The following is a 12,889-nucleotide window of genomic DNA, read 5'->3' on the forward strand; positions in this document are numbered from 1 at the left end:
TGACATGTTAACTGTAAAGTTAACAATGCAGCAATCAGGAATGCATATTACACAAAGCACATCCAAAGGGTGGTACAAGCCAGCAAATGCAATCTTGATGTGGTGGCTAAACCACCAAAATGTTGTACTGGTTCAATAATGATACAGGAGGTGTGGTCTTAGAGCCAGGTTTTCATGTAGACCAACAATCAAAGAGTGGTGTGATGGAGTACCTACAGGTGGTAGTGCAAACAATCAGGAAGTGGATTGTACCATCAACCAGGAGATAATATGCTATGACCAGCAAGAAATAGTGTGTCCACAGAGCAACAAAGGACGGACCTCAAACACCTGAGAAAAGACATGCCTCCAAAGCTAGGGGGTTTAGGTAACAACAACCAGGACATGATGTGTATCGATGGCTAGAAGATGTGGCCAACAAGAGGTTGGGTGGTACAAAAACAAGAAATGATCTGCACGCTGACAGTGAAGTAAGGTCCACAAACGTCTAGGGGGTGATTCGTATCCAAAACTAGCAGGCATTGTTTAACAATAAGGAGGAGGTGGTGTCTGTGGATGGGTATGAGAAGTTGTAGACAACAAACAGAGGCTGTCTCCTCAACAGTCACAGAGCGAGTAGGCCCTACCATCATGAAATGAAGTGCACTATCCATCAGGGGCTACCTAACCATCTGGAAACATGGCCTAACAATTCATAGCAGTGGTTTCACAACAAAGTGAATATGACCTAGGCACAAAGCCCATGATACATACTCTCAGATTCCCCAGAAGCTGCGCTGCTGTCCTCGTCTGAATCAGAGTCCTGAGAAGAAAATAAAAATAAACAGAGCTTAAGAAGAAGACGAAAACGAACACAAGAGATGGAACGCATGATAAAGTACAATAAAACACTGGACGGTGTGAGGCAAGAGAAAACACCTTTACGATGATCACGTCCCTGTCTTTAGATCCCTTAGTGTCAATGATGATCCCATGCCTCATACCATCTGTAACAATTAGTTCCTTCTCTATGACACACAATGCTACAGAATGCCCTCAATGAGACACTGTCACCCCACTATCTATGGAGTGGCATTTCACACTTCACTGGAAAGGATAACCTATTCCACTGTGTCTAACATACCAGCTCCTCAATCTAAGGATCAATGGTACACTTTCTTACTGTTAATGACACAAAGGCCAGTCATTTCTACTTCTGCTATAATGTGTTGTCTTACATCTTGCCCTCAGGCTTTTTCCTACCCTCTTCTGTCCCGGTCATACAATCCTCAAATATTGCACCTGGCTCACTCAGGACGTCTGGTGGACAACTTTATTTTTGAAGGGCTGGAACTTCAATTTAATTTATTTACTATTATTTTATGCATTTAATATAATGTCCCCGTAGATCCAAGGCCAAAGGGGTGCTTTACACAGAACATGTAAGAGAACATTTCAAAAATTAGAAGCAACGATCAAGTTTACAAGATTCTGTAGAGACTAGATCACGGATTTGGGAGAGGAGGTGAACATGTAATTGGAGTTCTAGAGAATCAGACAAATGTACAACAGGACTAGTATATTAGTATTTTAAAAATAACTTTTTATATGGTGCTTGATACTGAAGTTGTTCCTTTGCTAAGCACTAAAAAAAAAAACAGGCATCACCATCATCCAAATTAAAAGTACTCAAATTTATCACAGAAATGAACAAATGGCTGACTTGGCCTTTTGATTCAAACATCTGAGCTGCAAGTAACATGCAAATTTCTGTAGAAAACATTACCCTCAGTGAGACGTCTAACACATGAAGCGTTGGCACATTTCCAAAAATAAATATAAATGTATGTGCCCACAACAAATAGTTTTGCATTCATTTTCATTTCAGACGCAGGGAAACTGAGTAATTTGCCCGGAATCCCAAACTGGTTTGGTCAAGATTCAAAACCAGGATTAGAACCCAGGCATCTTGGTTATGACATTCAATGACAATAATCAGGAGTCAGAAGTATTTAGGTGCTCTTTGGTTTATCTGGCTTGCCCACTGCCGAGCATGTTGTTAGACCAGTGTTTAAGTGGAACTAGTGGTGATGTTGGTGAGCCATGAGATCCATGTACTGGCCTAACTGAGCCATGATACTTACATATTTTGCAGAAAGCCATGAATTGTTTGAGAACAACTGTTTTATTTAATTATGGGAATACTCTTATTATCAAGATTGATTCATTTGTTCTTCACAATCACACACCAATAATATATGTGACCTTTAGTTAATTCATGTTGTAATTAATTTGCTAGTCATACATTTGCCACTGGGCCTGGATTGAGTATGGATTTGTTGTATAATATTTTTTGGTTAAACAAATATATAATTCTGTGTTGTATTTTTTATATACGAGTTATTTTCTCGTGATCATGTTGATAAATGTAGTATTGGAGTGTTCCCTTTGAATATACTTTTGTAACACAACATACATCAATAATAATAATAATATGTGATCATTTGTATTGCAATGTATGTGAAATCAATAGGATTTCACCAATTTGTTTATTTTTATAGTCTCTTTTCTTTGTATACGACAGAGTTGAATTATAGTATTTTCTTAGTTTCTGTGCATTAGGCTTCACTTTTTCTTTTAAGGGGGTGGTGCACATTATTTGTAGTAGGTGTGAGGAAGATCTGTGATAGATCAAACCTCTTTGCCATTGAAACTTTTTGGATTGAAAACCAGACTTATAGAGTGCGAGCATTATTTACCTGAATAGGGTTTCAACATTGTTTTGATATATGTGGCCATGGCCTGCATATTCTTAAATGCCTTTTCTAGCAAGGGCTTGAGTAAGTTAAACCTGTGGAGATCAATGTGAGAAAAATGATGGGTTTCATATGGGCCATCCACTCCAACTGGTGATCACAGTGAAACGAAAAGGGAAGTGCTCCCTTTCTTTTTTTTTCTTCTTTTTTTTAGGTCTGGCCTAGAGACAGTTTTGGCTGTCTCGCCAGCCTCATGGTTTCCAGAAAAAATAACTAAAATATACATACATATACACATCCTTAGAGACTTTCGATTGGCCCTCTCCAACCTCTGGTCTGCATATATGTCATTCACACGTCTTCTGCCCCGCAAAGCTTACAGGATGGGGCCATGGATCTTCCTGCTTCACTCATTAGTTGTCTTGTCCTGTGAGGAATGTCATTTTTCCTCATTACATGTGCACAGCAGCTCCAAAAGGGGTGCCTTTTAGTGCCAATAAGGTGTGCGTGTACTGGTGTGCCATTCTTATTTTTAGTACTTTTTTAAGTACTTGACTCTTTTCGACCTCAGAAAGCCAAACGTCACACATAGTAGGATTTGAAACTGCAAAGGAACATGCACGCACATGCCTACACGCACAGACATTAGTAGAAGGAGAAACCTAGTAGTGGTACGTTACATTTCACAAATGGCTCAACATGCATAAGATATTAAAAAGATCGAACACACCTACGTAGATAATTTCACTTTCAAATCACTTACAGTCACAAGCAATAAATACTATGCAGTAAAAGGCAGTCACAGATAAAAACAGCACCTTGAGCTGTGAATAAGGCGTTGTCCGTTTTGAGTGTCGCTTTATTAACGAAACCTCGCCTGACAGCAACAAAATAAATTTATCATTCAGAACTGTAAAAGCTGCAAAAAGGAGAACTGCTTCACTTCCTTTGATTTTCCTTACAAAATGCTAAATCCAAAGTGGTAATCCAACAAGATCATCTAGAATTTGAAACATGCAGGAGCGTTGCAATCAAACGAAAGAAGGAAGAGCCTTATCCCTTCTATTTTCTGGATTAGCCTTACAGCAGTGCTTAAACATTTGGGAAGCCTTCCGGCACTGCTGTTTGTTGAGAAGAATCGCACAGTTATGCATGTAATTGAAGTATTCTGTGTGTCCAAGTTGAACTTACACATTCAAATTGCTTTCTGAATCCTGTTTGCAAAGCTTCTGAATACAATGTGATACTGTCACGTGATAATTTTTAAATTCTAATTCTCTCTGCAGATGTTTGGGTGCCCTACCATCCGGGGGCCTCATTTTGTAACCTAATATGTTGTTGGTGTCTTAAGATCCTGCCTGGATAACGTTAACATAATATTTTGCAGTCGAGTAGTGGAATAAAGTCAGCGGAACCATGACAGACAACTATGAAAGTCTGTAGACTCACTTAAGGACAAAACCAAAAGCAGAGCCAAAAAAAATGGAAGGAACCAAAGTCCAACAACTGACAGAATTCCCCATGATAAACGACACCATGAAGGCTATCTACCCTGGGTTTCTACACACCCGCACCACATGAATCAATCCCAGTTGAACTGTAGGGTGGTTGTCATGCAGAGAAGGCAAATCCTGGGAGATCCTCCACTGCCATAGTTAAATGCTCAGAGGAGGGCTTCCGTGCCAGCAATCATAAGGTTCATGTGTGGAGCATTCAGCAGGTTTGTGGAGAACAAAAGTAATGGGAGTAGACCAACCATGACAAGCAAGACAGCAGGGGAGTAGAAGTACTGAGTAGAACAGAGGTGTATATAACAGTAAGAGTAGAAGCATTGTGTGAGTGGGGAGCAGGAAAGGAAGTGTTTGAGTAGGAAGTAGACCAGCAGTAGGACTGTGAGCCGAGCATGTGGTCCTAACTAGGCACCCCAACCCAGTACGGTGCCTGCATACACTGGTATCCCATTTTTTATTGGTTCTGGTATAATATTAGGCAAGATGGGTGGCCAATCAACATTTATCCACAAGAATCATTTGGAACGTACCAAGCTGCTGGGTTGTGACTTTGGAATATTTTTAGGACCAAATGTATTAACATTAGTGTTTGGTATTACCAAATAGCAAAATTCTGCGAATCAGTATTTGGTAATCACAAACACTAATGTACTAAAGTGTGGTTTACACTTTGTGCGATTCCCAGTGGGTTGCAAATAGACCAACCTCATGAATATTAATGAGGTAGGTATCTGTTTGCAACCAATTGGGAATCGCGAAAATCACAGGGATTGTGACCTGTTAGGGTCAGCAGACCACCATGTTTGTGATTGCTTTTAAATAAAGCAATCTTTTTCTAAATGCAGCCTGGTTTCCTTAAAGGAAAATGGGATGTGTTTCAAAAACAAAAATTTAAAATTTTCTTTTAATTTTTCAAGAGTAGGCAGTGGTCCATAGGACCATTGCCAGCTTAAAAAAAAAAGTGTAACCATTCTCAAAAGGGAAATGCGGTCGCAAAACATTTGCACTTTACCACCAAATTAAAGTTGGTGGTAACCCATTCCCAAACTGGAAGGAGTCCAGTTTACCAATGGGTTACCACTTAAGGTCTAAGAATGGGTAAGAACACTTTCTTTAAAGCAGTCTTCAAGGTTAAACATTTCACCGTATTAAAACACCACTAGCAGTTAATAAACCTTATGACGAATTGTTTTAAAAAGTCAATGTCAGACGTTCAAAAACAGAAATGTGATCTAACACCTTCTGAAATAATCTTGTTAAATGCTTCCTAAACAACATTTTTACCATAAGACAAGTGGTCTCATAGTAAGTCAAAACCTTCATACCTCAACTGCCCTCCGACACAACAAATACATTGTCTTTCTCCAATTGTATGAGAAAACTATTGTGTTCTCATAAACAAGCTTCAACTGGTCTCATGATCTGGCAAATTCTGAGTGACTGCGTACACAGGCTATGCCCAATTACAACTGCTTTCCATAATGCTTTCATCCCTCAAACCCCTGTCATGATCATTAGAAAGCAGCAACCATTATTCCCAACTTTAAAAAAAAAACGTATTTTATCCTCAATACAGACGAAAACCGACCACTGCGAGTCTCTGTGTACTTGTCAAGTGTGTTGAAAGCAGAAGTGGAAAAATCACTAACTCACATAGCCCAAATGAACCTCCTAAATACTATTCAATCTGATCTGGCCAGTAACCACTAACATTTCTGGAGAAGAGTCCTGACAACCTGGATTCAGGTGGGCTGTAATGATCACTATGCACCAGAAGGGCTTCCTGCTCCAAAATATGTGTGGACTGTTCTTTATCGTGATAAACATAAATGACACAGCAATACAAGAACTGATTGCAACAAGCTTCTTGAGCAAATGGACCCCATGGAGTATACACCAAGACTAGCGAGGTGCTCTAGTCCAGATCTTGTCACACACTTTGACTCACCCCAAATCAATCCTCCGCCTTGTAGGTGCTAAGGATGTCTTGAAAAGTGCGCAAAAAGTGAAAGAAATGGCTGTAAAAAAATGCAACCCTGAAAATGTTTACCTGGTTAACAGAAATATCTCTTCTAACCATTACAGAACTGAATAAATCTTGTTTGACATATGAAGGAAGCATCTCCACGGCAAGGAAGAATTACTATCTGGAATTGATGGAATACTATAATCCAAAATGTCATGTGTTGTTTGTGATTTAAAGCAGTTAGAAAATAATATTTTGTTTTTCCCTTACTACTACTTCTTTTATGCAAACTTTGACTTAGCTAATATTGATATACTTAAAAATAATTTGTCTAGACCGTCATATTTTATTGCTGTACTGTTTCTGTAAAGTAAAGTAAGGAAAAGGTGAGTTTACCTGTGAATTGGAACAAACCTCACAGCACATATACACTTATCGCCTCACTGAAACACACAGCATCATATAATTAGCAAAGCAAAAATCAAAGACCAAGGCGAACAGGAAACCCCTTCCTCTTATGTATCCAGACGCTTCTGTAAAGTGGAAAGAGCTAAAATGGCAAACAGAAATCTTACTCAGTTGTGAAAAGAAAAGAAAATCTGGCACTTCATACTCTTTCAAGTTTCCCTTGCTCTTACCACTCATCTCGGCATTCAAACCACTGAAGTTATTAAACTATGATATGGCTGCTTATCTGATATGTAGCTGCACATATTCCAATCACAAAACCATACCCGTTTGCTATAGTCAGGATGTACCTAAAACAGAGAGTAGAAGTGGAACGAGTAATATCATATGATGCGTATGTGTTTTTTGGTTTCCAATTCAGCATGATGTCCACGGCTGTTTAACACAAAAACGTTATAAATAATGTGGGCTACATTAACAACCCAAATGCTCTATTTCTAGTGTGATGCAGCGCTAGTTGTACAATGCAGTTGTATTTATTTATTTATTGGTATTGGAATGTAGCCATTTAGCAGCACTGCAGCTTTTGTTAAATGATGGAATTGGAGTGCAGTGAGGTAAAACCACTTGCCATGACACCAAAATGTAATCAGTTCGAGGTGCTGAGAATTGAATTGACTGAAACTTAAGTAGAGATTTCTGGCAGACTAATCAAAGCTCTGATTTTAAAATAGTGTGGGTACACTCAACTGCATGTATGTATAAAGTAGTGGAGTTGAAATCGTCGACTACTTTCAATTTCATGTATATGCAAGTTAAGGAATTTAACAATTTATATATTTTTAAAACTGAATTGTTAAGTAGATACAGACGTAGCAGATTTGGGAAGTTTAAAACATTATTTATTATATGAGTTTAATAGTAGTATAAAGTGCTAGGATTTCTTTGCTGGTGTTCTGAGGGTATACAACCGTTTCCTTACCTTAGGATATTAAAATATTTCAGAAAGATGGTGGAAATACGAGAAGCAATGCTGTCCAGTCTCTACAATCATACATTGTAAACAAATGCAGTCTCACGCAGCAATGGTGAGGGTGAAACTTGGCTGGAACAATGAAACATTCAGCCAACCCTCAGCGATTAATAAACCAAAGAAATATTATCCGTTACATCCTGCAGCTGAGGGAGCATATGCTCACAGTAAAATGTGATGGACAAATGTTGTTTTTCTTCATCTGGGTAACCGGGAAGATACATCAAGGCTGAGTGAGAAATGTCATCTACTTGGACTTCAGAAAACTAGCAATTGCTTGGGTGACAGACAAGCAAAGCTGCTAAATTGAGTACATTCTGAAAAAAAACAGTCCTTTATCGTGTGCTCATTGCATTCGTAAGAGGCTCTCAGCAAATCATGGGTGGTAAGATGAGCTTATTTTCATACTGCGCCAACATCACCATGGGGATCACATCTAAAATAGAGCTGAAAATATGGGCAATGCCAAAAGGTCTCGCTTTTTCAATATCTTTTGCTGGTGCTGTTCAGTAAGTAATCGCCACTGAACGGTGGAAGCAACAGGAAGTATGGAGGGCTAGGTGTGGGCAATGGAAGTGCAGAATTGGGAGAGTGTTTAAATTGAACAAAATACACACAGCACGAGCCAATCAGTGAGGGGAGTGGTGGGTGAAAACACACTGTGTGTGGGGCAGCGTTTAGTTTGTAAACAAAACTGGCTGCCAGGGTCCTTGTCAGGGGGTCGCTGCAGCTTGCACCAACCATTGCCCCGGCCAGTGCTGCAAATGACAGTAGCAACACAACTACTAACCATCACACTTCTACAAGTGTGACAGTCCAGACTATTGCTGGCCTTCACAGCTATAAGAATGGTTTGGGTGGCAGGTATTAGTCATTTTTAATGTTCACTGAATTAATAAACTATTGTTGTTGTGTTCATCTCTAAATTAGACAGACTGCATCACCACGTGGCAGACTGTCATAAGTGCTGGTGTTGACAATTAAGTGCAGAGGCTGTGCTCTGGAACCAGAGGTTCAGAAAAAGCACTGGTGTGGAATTCTAAGATGTTCGATGGGATGAAACACAAGGAGGAGAGAGCAAAGAAACACATACACTCGAATAGAGTGCTGAAAGAAAAAGAAAAAGAAAAAAAGAGGTTTCCTGGTGTGCCACAAGAGAAACATATATATCATCCAGTCAAAAAAAAAAAAAAGAAGAAGCTGTGCGCCTGGAGGTGGGATGGCTTTTGGGAGAGGCAAATACTTTAATAGGATGGAAATCCATTTAATAAAATGAAAAGCAAATCAGACTAACAAGGAAGTCAACCAAGGGTAAGCAATGGGCCAATCCAAAGGCCACTTTATGTACTTCTATTCTACATAACAGATCTTTAGACTTATAAAAGAAATTTGTTGCTGACGCTAAAAGTGCTTAAAGAGCTGTTCTGGAATAAGCACAGAGAAGTGAAGCAATTGCATTTACGAAAATAAAATCCTGGCGGTAATTACAAAACTGCAGTAGAGAGCATCATAAAAGAGAGCAGGGCTCTCGGGATCATAACATTAGACAACTGAATAATTGTTAAATAAAGTCAAAGAGCAAGTAATAAGAATTCTATGATGTGCAGGAAGCAGTAACACCATCAAAAGATTGTAGGTTTTTGTCCCACTGTACAATGCTCTGGTGAGGCAAAAACTGCATTAGTGTGTAAATTCTTTAACATAACAGCAGAAGATCAGAAACAGACTGAGGACACGGGATAACAAAATGGGTTATAAATGACAAGATTTATGAAGGACAGCTCAGAATTCTGAACATGACAATACACCAAAATAGAAAAAAATAGCATTTTTATTTTCAAAGGGAAAATATTTTCTAGAAACCAATGTTGAAGTACGAGAAAATATTTTTCGGAAAACAGGTAGTGGAAGAGACAAAAGCAGTACATTAAAAAGGTCTCCGATGGTCAATGGTATGACATATTTTATTGCAAGGTGATTCTAGATGGCTGCCTAAGGACTCTTCAGCAGACTGTTGCTTAAATGCCATAAAAGGGTCAAAACAAGGCTCATTAGAAGAAACAGTGGCAGGAAAATGACAAGCTATCATAACTGCTTCCATAGTCCCTAAAGCAAGATTGAAACTGAGCAGTAGACCAGCTGTAGCGTTTGGTGTCAAAGATGAGCATGAACTAGCAAGCCTAAGTGTGTCTGGCTGCCGAGATCTGACTGACATGACCCCCTCACACTACCAATTGAACAGTCGTCTTTTAATAGCTAACATTATTTAATGTACCTCATAAAACCTTTCACTGTACCCAAACTGAGACATAGGCCCTCATTATGACTCTGGCAGGCCGCCACCGCAGTCTCACAGCTGCGGGACCAGCGGTGAAGACCGCCATATTATGACCGGGGTGGTTTGGACACTGCCAAACCGCCGCTTCCTCGCCTGTCCAGCCGCTTTACCGCGGCCCGCCGGGATAGAGGTTTCTACCTCCAGACCAGCGGGAGTCGACTAAACGGCAAAGTTATTTCGACTCAGGACACTGCCATTTTCCTGGCAGTCTTACTGCCACGAAAAATGCTGGAGGAAAGGTATCCCAATGACAGGAACTTGCATTCCTTTGCCAGGATACCCCCCCCCAACACCTACGCACACAAGCACGCCTGCACACACAGACACACCCCCATTCACACACGCACTCACAACATTCACCCCATAGACATGTATACATACCCACACACATTTACGCTCTCCATCCCCTACCCCTCTCAGTCATCTTCACACAACACCCCCACTCCCAATCGTACCTCACCGCACGCACACACCATATACACATACAAACATACACGCACCTGCACGCATGCACACCCCCTTCCCCTTACTCATTCACCCATGCACATACCCCAGCCCCCTGTCCACATGCATCATACACACACGCACCCGACCCACCATACATGCATCACCACATTTACACACACACAGAAACACTCCCCGTCCCTCCCCCCCATATTCATGACACGCATACAGACTCACAAACACCCATTTACAGCCCACAACCCCTCCCCTTACCTTGTACGACGAGGTGCTTCTCCCTGAGAGGATGGGATCCGGTGCTCCCACCGCCGGCAGCACCCCGCCACCTGACCAGCACACAGAATTATGGGTCATAATTCTGTGGGCAGTCTTTTTCTGGCATGCCTATGCCGATGGTGGAACTGCGTAAGCCCCGCCGACCACTGTCGCCACGGTGCGGATATCCAGTGGCAGTCATAATACGGCAGTTGGATGACACAGCACTGGAAGTCTTCCGGCGGCTGCGGGAGTCTGCGGAAAAGACCACCGCAGTCGTAATGAGGGCTTTAATCCCTAACCCAAAAAACACCCAACCTGTAGCACCCCATCCGTTACAATAACACGGATTCTCTTGCATAATTCACCGTGGCACTCAACCTCCCACTCACTCCCACTGATAATACCCATAATTTCTAGAAACCTCTCATAAACACTACCTCTCACTTAGTTTAACAACAATCTTATGAACATCAAGTATTTCATGAACTGCTAGCTTCACAGGATAATTCAACCTCTCCTGAACATCCAGCTACTCGTGAACACAAGCAGCCTCCCACAGACACAGAGGCCCTCATTTCGACCTCGGTGGTCTTTTTTAAAGACCGCTGAGGTACCGCCGTGCTGAAGACCGCCAGTGCAGGCGGTTTTCCGCGCAGCGTATTATGACTGCTGGCAGCTGTCCGTCCTTTTTCGGACGGAGAGCCGCCAGCAGCCATACTGGCGGTCGGCGGGGAAGTGGAGGCTGCTCCACCTCCACCGCCCCGTCATCAGAACACCGCCCACCGAATCACATCCCATGATTCGGTGTAGCGGTGTTCTGGTGACAGGGAGCTGGCGGCGGAGCAGCCCCCATGGATCCTGTCCCCTCCCGGAGGATCAATGGACAAGGTAAGTTGACCGTCCGTTAGGGGAGGAGGCTGGGAGGGTGTTGTGTGCGTGCATGGGGGTGTGAGTATGTAGAGGAGGTGTACGAGTGCGTGTATGCAGACGGGAGGGTGTTGTGTGTATGGGGAATGTGTGCGGGTCGGTCTGTGTGCATGTCTGTTTGTATGTGTGCGGGTATGTGTTGTTTTAGTGTATGTGTGTGTGTAGAGGTGTGTGTATGTGTGTGTGTGTAGGGGTGTGTGTATGTGCAAGTTGGGGGTGGATGTGGGGAGGGGGTGTGTGTATGTGCATGTTGGGGTGGGGGGGCGGGAGTGTGGGGGTGGGGGAGGACTTGGGGGTGTGGAGGGGTTTGGGGGAGACCCCTATTAGTGCCAGGGAAGGAATTCCCTGGCACTGATATTGCCTACTGCCATGGATTTCGTGGCGGTTCCAAATCACCCGAAATCCATAGCGGCATGCAGGGTCCTGATACCGCCAGCGGTCTGGTGACGGCCGTCACCGCACTGCCGGTCGGAATGGAGAAGTGGCAGATGACGGTCATAATTCAATTTTTTTTACGCCGGCCTGTTGGCGGTTGTACCGCCACTTCTCCCCCGTCCACCAGGGTCTTAATGAGGGCCACAGTCTCTCAAAAACATCTAGATCCTAATTAAGTCTGAGCCTCATGCCAACCCTCAGCCTCTAAGAAACACCTAGTCTCTCCTGAACACCCAACCCCTTGTTAACTCCCAGCCTCTCTTAAATCCATAGCTTCTCACCCTTAGCCACTGAAACAACCAGTATTTAAAACATGCATCCTCTTACTAAAGCCTCCCACAAATGCCAGGACTCTCCCTAACACCCAAAGTCTTGCCAAAAACCATCTTGCTAACACTCCATTTTCAAATCATCTTTCTGTATATTGAGACATAATTATATTTGCCATCCTCCAGCTACACAAGAAGTAACATCATTGGATTTCCCATTATCCATATGCACAGAAAGTGAGATCACTGGTTTCCAGCCAAAGCCATATTTAAAAGAAGAAGGCGTCCCATCCCCAGCCATTCTCAGCAAAGTGTGGGGATAGACAAAGGTATTGCCTGTTTGGGTTTGTCAATGCCAGGAAGGGCCTTGGGTCCACTGAAGCCTAAAGGCAAAATATAAGCACGTGCTTCACCCAGCCCCTCACTCCTCACAATAACACCAAGAGTCAGATGACCCCAAAACTCACATATCATTCCAACTACAGGCAGACCCATCTTCTGACACATTCCACTAACTGCCACACACCGTCAAACTACTAAACACAAA

At 42.2% G+C, this 12,889-nt stretch overlaps 1 protein-coding gene across 1 annotated transcript in view; it reads right to left on the minus strand.

Moving 5' to 3' along the window:
* The window catches only part of SIRT2 (sirtuin 2), a 176,042-nt gene that overhangs the window by 144,442 nt on the left and 18,711 nt on the right, over positions 1–12,889 (minus strand). The window contains exon 3 of the mRNA XM_069206900.1: positions 754–802. Coding sequence (XP_069063001.1) covers positions 754–802 — 49 coding nt within the window. The remainder of the gene's footprint in view (positions 1–753; positions 803–12,889) is intronic.

This window comes from Pleurodeles waltl, chromosome 9, assembly GCF_031143425.1.
Source record: "Pleurodeles waltl isolate 20211129_DDA chromosome 9, aPleWal1.hap1.20221129, whole genome shotgun sequence".
Taxonomy (NCBI): Eukaryota; Metazoa; Chordata; class Amphibia; order Caudata; family Salamandridae; genus Pleurodeles; species Pleurodeles waltl.